Source organism: Mustela nigripes, chromosome 2, assembly GCF_022355385.1.
Source record: "Mustela nigripes isolate SB6536 chromosome 2, MUSNIG.SB6536, whole genome shotgun sequence".
NCBI classification, from domain to species: Eukaryota; Metazoa; Chordata; class Mammalia; order Carnivora; family Mustelidae; genus Mustela; species Mustela nigripes.
Window position 1 is genome coordinate 8,325,446 of NC_081558.1, and position 11,539 is coordinate 8,336,984.

The 11,539-nt window shown below is 49.3% G+C and overlaps 1 protein-coding gene across 1 annotated transcript in view; it reads left to right on the plus strand.

Annotated features, from left to right (window-relative positions):
* Positions 1–2,619: 2,619 nt before the first annotated feature.
* TSPAN16 (tetraspanin 16) overlaps positions 2,620–11,539 on the plus strand; it is a 14,632-nt gene continuing 5,712 nt past the window's right edge. The window contains 5 exon segments of the mRNA XM_059387657.1: positions 2,620–2,688; positions 5,995–6,195; positions 8,367–8,441; positions 10,110–10,156; positions 10,158–10,250. Of these exon segments, the coding sequence (XP_059243640.1) occupies positions 2,620–2,688; positions 5,995–6,195; positions 8,367–8,441; positions 10,110–10,156; positions 10,158–10,250 (485 nt within the window).

Genomic DNA, 11,539 nt, shown 5'->3' on the forward strand with positions numbered 1-11,539 from the left:
ATGGCCCCTTGTTAGGGTCAGGTCCAGGTTTTGTAGGACCTAAATGCACAAATATATCAATGCTGTTGATTTTACATGATCAATCAACGAGGTGAACCTATCCCCTGAGGCTCCCGTTGGTGGGCTCAGCATAATGGGGTCCTGGGGAGGGGGGAGGGCACCAACGTGTGTGTATTGTGTATTTAAGATGCTTGATTTTCTTGGTTTCGGTGCTTTTGAAAAAAATTTCCTAGGGACACCTTAGGTGCTTCAGTTGGTCAAGCATCTGCCTTTAGCTCAGGTCATGATCCCAGGGTCCTGGGGTTGGGACTCTGCATCGGTCTCCCTGCTCAGTGGGGAGTCAATTTCTCCCTCTCCCTCTGCCCCTCCCCAAACTCATGCTCTCACCCTCTCCCTCAAATAAATACATAAAATCTTAAAAAAAAAAATCTCCTAAAATAAAACGAAGGAGACCTGGTGGGGGAGAACCAAATTAGGACTATCTTAACACACCTTAAGCTCTATTCTTAAGCAAATATTGGAGTAGTTCTATTTCTACAATAATGTTTAAATGTTTTCCTAATGGGTCTGTAGCTTCCCTTCAAAAGAAGCTTTTCACGGTTTTCTAGAACCTCTGAACTATCACTGATAGATTGCACTAATTTTCTCTGTTTGTTTGTTTGGTTTTTTTGCCGAGCATCTGACATTTTACAATTCGCCGGATGCTTGCACAATCTGTAATTTGCCAGATGCCTGCACAATTCTGTTTCTTTGCACCAATTCAGTTGGCGTGGGTTAGGGGGACTTGCAGGGTGCGTCACAGACACACTCCGTTTCATCCCGCTGACCCGGGTGGGTCTAGGGCACCGAGGCGCACTCGGCGGGGGCTTGGCTGGGAGACTCTAGTAGGGGCCCACGTACGGCCGCGCTTTCCGCTGATGGCCGCCAGGGGGCGCGAGAGGCCGAGACGCACGCCTGGTCCTTGCAGGTAAGCCGGGGCGGGGGGGGCGGGGCTTCTGCGCCGGGCTGCCGCGGGGGCGGGGCCTGGGGGAGGTACCTCGCGCCTCCACCTAAGGGTCCTGTGTCCCTCTGGCTTTGGCAGGGTCAGCTCTCCTTCAGCCTCCAGTGGGCCTCCCATCCTCCCCGCCCTTATTTTTTTTTTTTTTAATCATTACTTTTATTTATTTATTTATTTATTTATTTATTTGTGAGACAGAGATCACAAGTAGGCAGAGAGGCAGAAAGACAGAGAGAGGAGGAAGCAGGCTCCCTGCTAAGCAGGGAACTGATGTGGGGATCGATTCCAGAACCCTGGGATCAGGGCCGGAAGCCGAAGGCAGAGGCTTTAGCCCACTAAGCCACCCAGGCACCCCCTCCCCGCACTTATTTATCCTTCATTTTCCCGCCCTCTGAGCACCAACCCTTTCCTGGGCACTTCTGCCCACATTTTCAAGCCCTCATTTGCATCCTGCATTTTCCCATACTCCCTTGCTCCTGCATTTTCTCACCCTCCTGTGCATCCTCATTTTCGGGCCCTCTGCACCTGGTTCTTGGGCTCTTTATTTCAGTGACCTTTTAGAGAAAGTCGTGAAAGGACACGCTTCTAGACGGGAACGTGACCCGCAGTCGGGGAGGAGATGGTCACTCCTACGTGCAAATTTTTAGTTCCACATATTCCAAGAAGCAGATAATTTGACAAACATTCGTTAAATTAATTCAAATGTGTGTGCGGGGGGGTGTGTGTGTCTCGATGTCTACAAGCACCGTTTTTCCTCTGAAATGCCTGCTACCCACGTCTCATCAGGGCCCGCTGATCAATGGCACTTGGGCTCAAGGAAATTTGCTGCACCTGCTGTGGCTGAGCAGAGGGAGAAAGGAAAGGTGTTGGCGGGGAAATGGGGAGAGGGGCTGGAGTGGGGAGGGTGGAGCGCTGTCAGAGGTTCCCACGTTCCTGTCTCTCTTGGAGTTTCAAAGCCCAGCCTTGACCTTGATCCCTGGGTCTCCCTGAGCAGTTTCCTTGTCCTCTGAGCCCCGTGAGGAGGGTGAGGATGAGTCATGTGAGCGAATGCGAAGGCAGAAGCTTGGGCGACCTGATGGCTTGTAGCTCCTGCTTCCTGGAGCTCCTTCATTCATTCATTCCATATTGGTTTCTCAAGCAACTACTGTGTGCCAAGCTTTGGGAACACAACCGTGACTAGGGCAGAGCTCAGGACCCTGCCCACTTGGAGCCCCCAGTCTAGTGGGGGCATTAACCGCAAGAGCGGTCAGTGCTGAATGCTATGCCCACAGGGCCCAAGTGGCATCTGGGGGGTACGAGGGCAGCCCATCATGCCTTTTCTCCACCCCAGGTGCAGCCTGTTTGGAGAATGAGGAACCGGCAGGGATAGCTCAGGGTACCTGCTTCCCGGACACAGGGAGCCTCGCTCTGGCATCCAATTGTGACGTGATAGAGGCTTATGACTGCGGAGGGGTGGCTGCTGGGGCACCTTGCTGGCAGACGATCGGACAGCCAGGAGAGAGAGGGACAAGTCAGCCTTGGTGCCCCTGATCCTAGACCTATACCATCAGGGGAAACAGGAGCCCTGAGGTTTATTCAGGAAGATGCTGACCTGAACGTCCGGAACCCCCGGTCTGGCCAACATGGATGAAATGCACACTCTGTATTCTTCCCTGAAGAGACTGTTATCTTTCTTCAATGACTTCAGAGTTGTAAGTATGTCACCACTCAGGCCCTGGGGCTTTGCAGCCCTTCCTCCATAACTGGCTCCCTCAAAGACAGAAATAAGTTGATCCAAATTCACTGACATCCAGATCGGTGGTCTCCAGGGAAGCAGGAAAGATGTAGGGCAGACTGACGAGGAGCAGGACACACTGGGAACAGGTGTAGGCTCTGTTCACCCAGAGTCAGTGAAATCAAGCACAGAGGTGTGTGATGGCGGGGGCTGGGCAGAAGGGGAGGGGGTTGGGGCTGGGATTGGTGGCTGAAGAAGAGCTTGACTCTAGGTCAAATCCTGTAGAACACTAAGTTGTTTGGGAAGGACAAGAGAGGGTGACTGTTAGGCACTTGGATGGCTCAGTTGTTAAGTGTCTGCCCGCGGCTCAGGTCATGATTCCAGGGTCCTAGGATTGAGTTCCGCCATCAGGCTCCCTGCTTGGCGGGAAGCCTTCTTCTCCCTCTCCCACTCCCCCTGCTTGTGTTCTCTCTCTGTCAAATAAGTAAATAAAATCTTAAAAAAAAAAGAAAGAGGTAGTGGTTGTTTTGGGCGGTCCTTTAAATTTTTCAAAACACCTTTTTTTTTCTTACTATAAAAGCAACCCAAAATGTTCATTGTTAACAAGGATTTGTTTTGGGGTACCTGGGTGTCACAATCAGTTAAGCAGCCAACTCTGGATTTTGGCTCAGGTCGTGATCCTCCAGGTGGTGATATCAAGCCCGTCCCCCAACCATGAGCTCAACACAGAGCCTGGTTGGGATTCTCTCTCTCCCCCTCTGGCCCTCCCCCACTCATATGTGCTTTCTCTCTCTTTCTCAAATAAATAAATAAATAAATAAATAAATCCTTAAAAGAAAAAAAAAAAAGACTCTTGGGTGTCTGGGTGGCTCAGTTGGTAAACGTCTGCCTTCGGCTCAGGCTGTGATCCCAAGGTCCTGAGATCCAGTCCCTCATCAGATCGATGGGGATCTGCTTCTCCCTCTGCCCTTCCCCATGCTCATGCCCCCTCTCTCTCTCTCAAATAAGTAAATAAAATCTTTAACAAAAAACAAATCTCTTCCTCTGCCCCTCCCCTCTCTCGAAATAAATCTTTTTTCTTTTTTAAGATTTTATTTGTGTATTAGATTTTTATTTTATTTGTTTACTTGTTAATTATTTGTTTATTAGATCACTGGAGCAGAGTGGGGGAGGGGCCGCGGGAGGGGCGAAGCAGGCTCCCCACTGAGCCAGGAGTCTGATGTGGAGCTCAATCCCAGGACCCCAAGACCGTGACCTGAGCCAAGGGCAGATGCTGAACCAACTAAGCCACCCAGGTGCCCCTAAAATAAATCTTTTTTTTTAAAAAAAGGCAATTGTTTTGATAGCAGAATGGCATTAAGGAAAGGTCACCAGGAAAAAGGAGGTCATTAAATATCACTCCTCATCTAGTTACTGGTGTTGGAACATTTTCATGGGAATTAAATGAGATGGAACATTTAAAGAGCTTATGCCTATCATTGAGAACAGTGCTGAATAAATACCATCACCACTTTCATACCCTTCCAGATTTTTCTATATACCTTTTAAAAACAGCAAAATGAACACAGGAAAGCGATTGCTTTATGATCCACTTTTTCCCTTTAGAAGAATTTAACTTCCCCTCCTTTTGGATAGATTTTATTTTATTTTTTAAGATTTTATTTATTTATTTGACGGAGATCACAATTAGGCAGAGAGGCAGGCAGAGAGAGGGGGAAGCAGGCTCCCCGCTGAGCAGAGAGCCCAACGCGGGGCTGGATCCCAGGACACTGGGATCATGACCTGAGCCGAAGGCAGAGGCTTTAACCCACTGAGCCACCCAGGCACCCTTGGATAGATTTTATTCTTTAGGGCAGTTTTAGGGTCACGGCACAATTGAGCAAAAGGTACTGAGATTTCCCATATACCCCTGTTCCACACAGGCACAGCCTCCCCCATCAGCAACACTCCCCCCAGAGCAGTAAATTTGCTACAATTCAATCGATGAACTTCCATGGGCATTATCATCACCCAGAATGCATAGTTTTCATTAGGGTTCACTCTTGGCGTTGGACATTCTATGGCTTTTGACAATGAATCCACCATTTTAGTATTCATGGAGTAGTTCACCATATAAGGGTGCTCTGTGCCCCCCCCCCCCCGCCCATCTTCCCTACCTCCCCACTCACCTCTGGCGACCACTACTGTCGGTCCTCTACTGTCTCCATAGTTCTGCCTTTTCCAGAATGACCTATACTTGGGATCGTACACTGCGTAAGCTTTTCAGATGGGCTTCTCTCATTCAGCAATATGATTGTGAGTTTCCTTCATATATTTTCATGGCTTGATGGCTCATTTGTTTTTAGTGCTAATAGTCCATTGAATGTACCACAGTTTATCCATTCACCTGCTGAAGGCTGTCTTGGTTGCTTTCCAGTTTTGGCAATGAATAAAGCTTCTGGAAACTTCCATGCGCAGGCTTTTGTGCAAACATTAGTTTTCAGCTCAGTTGCATAAATCCCAAAGAGCATGAGTGCCATATTGGTAAACATCTTCCTCTGACAATAAGGGTCAGACAACTACAGCCTTGTAAATAGAGAGATAAATGGATAGATGGATATTATTTATTTGTAAATGAAATGTATTTGTTTATGAAGTGTGCATGGCTGTCTTTAAGCTACACTGACAGAGCTGAGTTGTTTCAACAGAGGCCTTATGGCATCCAAAACTCACAAAATCTGGGGCTTTTTGCGCACATGTGCACACGCGTGTGGGCACGCAGGCACGCACACACACACACACACACACACAGATGGCCAACCCTTGTCCTGGAGCATCATTTGAAATAAGTGTCTAGAGTCCCATTGCATGGCTGTGCCATGGTTTACCTACCCAATCTGTATTACTGATTGCTTCAGCTAGTTTCATCCCTGACCATTCTAATGTTGAGGTATGTGTGTGTCTATGAGGATATCAGATATTACACTGAATATTTACAAATATAATTTCTAGGTAAAGGGTTTTATTGTAAAATCTTTAAGATTTTAAATATGAATTGCAAAGTGTCCTCCCGCATGCCCTCCCCCTTAAAAATCTTGTTTTCCGGCAACAGTATATAAGAATGTCTCTCCACGTCCTCACTAACCCTGGGTATTAACATTTTTTAATGTTTTTGCTGATTTTATTGGCCTTTGCTCTCCCCACCCCCCTACCCCGCACACACCCCCACCCCGCACACCCTGGGAGAGTTCTATTTGTATACAACTAACAGACTATCTTTTCCTGTCTGATTTCTGTCCTAAAGATGTCTGGCTTGATCCTCATAGATGGCCTGGGCATCTATGTCAAATTCAGAGAGGCTGTCCTGGCAAGGGTCCTTGGGTTATCCTCTGCATATCTCCTTAACACTGGCTGTCTGTGCCCGTCAGTGGGCTGCCTCACGGTGCTTCTTGGCTTTGTTGGGTGGTATGGAGCAACCAGAGAAAATAGGGGCACTCTTTTGTTTGTAAGTTGGATCTGCACCCATCCCCCCAAACTCCCACCCCACCCCCAGGTGAATTCTTCCTTGCACTTATTACAAACCCCTGCCATCAGCCTCCCCTATTTTTCAGTGCTTGTGGTGTCTCACTTTGAGCTCTTTGGCTTTTGGGAGTTTGCTTATGTGTGTGTGGTGTGAGGTGTGAGGTAGGGGTCAGTCCTCTCCTGCCTACACTAATTTCCATTATCCTTGGGTCTTTCCTGGGCACACTGCTCTGTTCCATCGGCTCATGTGTATGTGTCCCTACTAACACAACACCGTTGCTATCATTGTGTCTGCGTTAGCACACGTTCAAGTACACGAGATATGAAAGTTTGGAGCACGAGCAAGCAGACAGCGTGTTGCCGATTTTATGCATCTTGCTTATTCTCACGTGTAGCCTTGGCTAACTCCCCAAAGGCCAGCATCCAGCTTCCCCATTCCCATTTCCCTTAGAACTTTGTCTGAGTGGATAGGTGGGATAATTTGTCTCCAGCATTTTTTGTTTTCCTTCTTTACTGTGTTGCTGCAAAACTCTGGTTATTTCAATTTGGGGTTTCAGGGAGATCCTTAGTGCGGTTACCTTTCAGAGCATAAAGAACCTTCACTGTTAAAAGCACCCTGCCCCCACCCTCCTTCTCCCTGAAGCTTTATCATCTCGGTTTCTTTCTTAATTACTCCACTCAGCAAATATTTATTGGACAGTTCCTGTGCCTGAAAAATTCCATTTCATTTTCAATAAGATGTGGACTCTATTTTATCCATAGTTTAGCTGGATGAATCAAAGAGTCCTCACCCCCTACGTCCAGCCCACCAGAGAATCTGATCGATTTTCCCTTTACACCTGTCCCTCCAAAGTCTCTGAGATCTCGCTCAGAAAAGCAAAATTGTTTTTTTATGGTGTTGGGAGCTACAGAAGATTCTGAGCACAGGAGGGTCCCGCCGGGACTCAGGGGCTCACAAGCGCCCTCTGGTGGTCCTTGGGGGAACAGAGTGTGGGGGATGAGGGCCCAACCGAGAGATCAGGGTGGAGGGACTGTGCTGGTCTAGGTGGGAGACCGTGGGGGCTGGGCCGAGTGAGGCTGTGAAGCCGGGGAGAAGTGGGCAGATTAGGGACAGATTCTGAAGATGAAACCTGTAGGCCATATGGACTCCTGGATATCTATCCAGCCACCTTGGTCACCTAGAGATAGGGAGGTAGTAATATTAATATTAATCCCCACAATCTATTACATGAACCACTTGTCAGGGGTCCCACAGCTGCTAAGCCCTGCATCCATGTTTGTCCTTGTGGGCCCTGGCGTCGCTGGGTGTGTCTCCACGGAGTGTTCCTGCCTTTCCATATCAGGACTAGATAAGCCCAGCCAGGGGATGGTCTGGCAACTCAGAGCCTCAATCAGCACACAGATTTTAATAATCATAATCAGCTAGATGAAAGGAGAGCCAGGAGCTGACCTGCTTTGCCCCCATCTGGCCTTCAGATGATCTCCAGAACTTACTGATGCCGCTTGAGCTGGTCCCATGCTCACACTGTATCTACAAGGAAACTGAGGCCCAGACTGAGCAGCAGGTTCTTGATGGGTGACTTCAAGACATCCCCTCTGCTGACTGTCTTTCTCATCGTTTTCCACCGGGCTTGTGAATTTTGTCTGAAACATAGGCTAGCAAACAAACACAAGTTCCTCTCGCCTCCCCACCAACCCTGCGGCCACCGACCTCTCTCACCTGGCATCTTCCCTACAGTGCCCTCCTCCCCCATTTGCAAGAGTTCTCGCCTGCTTCTCCTCCCCTCCTCCTGTCTCCATTCTGTCCTTTCCACCGACCCTCCTGTATCACCACGGGCACCGGCTGTCAATGCACAGAGCCTTTACTGACCTGGAGGTCCCCTCCTAGGGTCTCCCTGGTGCCCAGAAAATGCAGGACATGAAACGGAGCTCCAGCTAGTGGCTCCAAGAACACCTCGGTGCCAGCATCCTGTGCAACATGCAGGAAAATGCCCCATGAAAGAAAGCAGCTCCATACCCCACGGGGGGCTGGCTGAGTTCTTACAAACAGAAGAGGCCGCAAGGCCTGGGGTTGGGGGAGGAACAGTCCCCACCCCTGCAGGGACACTGGCTGAGCAGGCTTCCAGCCTCCTCCGGCCCCTCTGTGTCTTCCAGTGTCTCCTGTCCACAGTTACCATTCTCATTGTTGAAATCATAGTTGTCGCCGTGGTCCTTGCCCTATTCCACATTGTTCCACATTGGTCGCTGTTCCCACCCCACATTAGAAAGAAATTCAATCAATAGAAGAACCACCCCTCCCCGCCAGGAGCCATCCATGGGGTGATACCTGGCCCATGGGTCCCTGGGGCCAGAGATCGGGTCTCCAGACATGGGGCGAAGAACCAAAACCCTCCTCCATCCCCTCAAGGGGTCCAGGAGACGGGCCGAGTTAATTTCATTCACCATCTCCCTGGCGCTTGATGGCGAAGCAATGGGGCAAAGCTGTGAAAGCTGCTGGGGTTTTGAAAGGTGTCAGAAACAGAGGGCTATTGAGCCAAATCCGCCAAAATGACAAAGCACGGATGCTTTGACCCAGCTATCCCATCCCTAGAAATCATCCAAGGATTTGCTCGCTGGGGTCCAGCAGGGCGTATATACCTGGATAGGCAGGAGATTGTAAGCATCAGTAGAAGGTGGTTCATTTATACTGAAGTTCTTGGATTATTTGAGAGGGGATCCCAAGAGGAACCTGGAGGGACGGGGGTGGGGGGTAGTGAGGCAGGGAAGGGAATGCTGCCCATAAAGGATGACCCTGCAGGCAGTTGGGCTCAGTCCTGTGGGGGGAGGGGCGCACCTGGGAGCAGCACTGAACAGGGGGCTGATTTCCCACTCGACTGGCGAGTGAGCTGCAATACTGATTCATCTCCCATCAGTGTTGCTTGAGGGCACACGTGGGCTGAGAGGCCACAGGGAGCCCTTGGCTGCTGGCAGCGGGAAGCCAGACCCATGTGCCCAGAAATGATAAATCCCGCTGGCACCAGGAACCACTGCTAGTCTTGCTAACAACAGCCAGACGCGGAACCACGAGAATAGGATAACGCAGGGAGAAGAATAATGAGACTACGCTTTGCTTTGACACACATCGAATATCTCTTCGGGGACACAGGAAACAGTCACCGTCCCTGTAGTGGAGTGGGAGGAACTCGTTGGCTGGGAGAAAAAGATGGGAGGGAGACTTTCCGCCGTCTACCCCTCTGTGCTTTGTGGATTTGGAACCCATGTGACTATTTACCTCATCCAGAAAACTTTTTAATTTAGACCTTGATTTAAAAAATAGAACATGAAATTTGCCCCTTTTGTGCAGCGATTGATTCAGTTGCTAAAGATGATCTTCAAATCTTTAATTGCGTTCCAGCCAAATGAGGGGGGCGGAGCAGGCATGTGGGTGATTCAGAAGAGCAGATGATTCAAGTTTGTGGTGGGTACGACCAGATGCACGGAGCTCGAGACCCACGCTCTTCCCCATGTCCCTCTCTCGGGGGTGATGGCAGCCAGAATTTGTCCTCCTCCAGTGCAGACTCACAGCTGGGGGCCGGGGGGTGGGGATTGTGAAAGAAGTAAAAGAAAGCAGAAGGGAGGGCACCTGGGTGGCTCAGTTGGTTAAAGCATCTGCCTTGGGCTCAGGTCATGATCTCAGGGTCCCGGGTTCGAGCCCCACATTGGGGAGTCTGCTGATCCCTCGTGCTCTGCCCCTCCCCCCAACCATTCTCTCTCTTTCTCTCTCTCTGAAATAAATAAAGTCTTAAAAGAAAGAAAGCAGAAGGGGAACCCCACCCACCTGCTCTGTCCCCAGGAAACCTCCCCACAGGGGGCACCTTGCTGTTTTGTGGGCCCATCATTTCCAGTTTCATCTATGAGGTTCAAGAAATGGCCTTGGAGCACATCTTCGCGACCCTGAGGAAGAATTAGAGGTTACGATGAGCCAGATGACTGTTCCACAGAATGGGACTTGGTCACGGAGAAGGTGAGCTCCATCCACATCCCGAGTGTGTTATCATGGTACAAGACCCCTAACCTAAACTGGCATTCTTTTTTTTCTTTTCTTTTCTTTTTTTTAAGATTACTTATTTATTTGATAGACAGAGATCACAAGTAGGCAGAGAGGCAGGCAGAGAGAGTGGAAAGGAATCAGGCTCTCTGCTAAGCAGAGAGCCCGATGCGGGGCTCGATCCCAGGACCCTGAGATCATGACCTGAGCCAAAGGCAGAGGCTTTAACCCACTGAGCCACCCAGGCGCCCCATAAACTGGCATTCTTAACCATCTTTAAGAGTCCAGTTCAGGGGTATCAAGTACATTCTTGTGGTTATGCGACCATCACTACCCTCTACCGCCTCTGACCCACTATTCTACTTCCTGTGAATGTCACTCCACTGGGGATCTCATGGAAATGGAATCCTGCAATATTTGTCCTTTTGTGATTGGCTTATCTCACTGAGCATAGTGTCCTCCAGGTTGTAAGCATGGGTCTGAATCTCCTTCCTTTTTAAGGCGGAATCACCTTTCATTGTACAGAGATATACCACATTTGATTCATCCATTCCCCTATCGATGGACACTTCAGTTATTCCCACCTTTTACCTATTGCGAATATTGCGCACGAACATGGGCATATGCTTATCTCTTCAAGTGTCTGTTCAGTTCTTTGGGGAATGCATATCGGAATGAAATTGCTGGGTCATCTGATATTTCTCTGTTTAAATTTTTTCAGGGATTTTCATACTGTTTTCCACCGCAGCTGAACCATTTCACGTTCTCATCAACAATGCACAAGGGTACTAGTTTCTCGGTACCTTTGCCAACATTTGTTATTCTCTCTCTCTCTCTTTTAAAATTTTATTTACTTATTTGACAGACAGAGATCACAAGTAAGCAGAGAGAGGGAGGGGGAAGCAGGCTACGTGCCAAGCAGAGAGCCTGATGCAGGCGGGGGTTGATCCCAGGACCCTGAGACCATGACCTGAGCTGAAGGCAGGTTTTTTTTAAAAAAAGATTTATTTATTCGGGGGCACCTGGGTGGCTCAGTGGGTTAAAGCCTCTCCCGGGGTCCTGGGATGGAGCCCCGCATCGGGCTCTCTGCTTGGCAGGGAGCCTGCTTCCTCCTCTCTCTCTCTCTGCCTGCCTCTCTGCCTACTTGTGATCTCTGCCTGTCAAATAAATAAATAAAATCTTTTAAAAAAATATTTATTCACTCATTTATTTGACAGAGAGATCTCGAGTAGGCAGAGAGGCCTGCAGAGAGAGGTGGGAAGCAGGCTCCCTGCCAAGCAGAGAGCCCGATGCGGGGCTC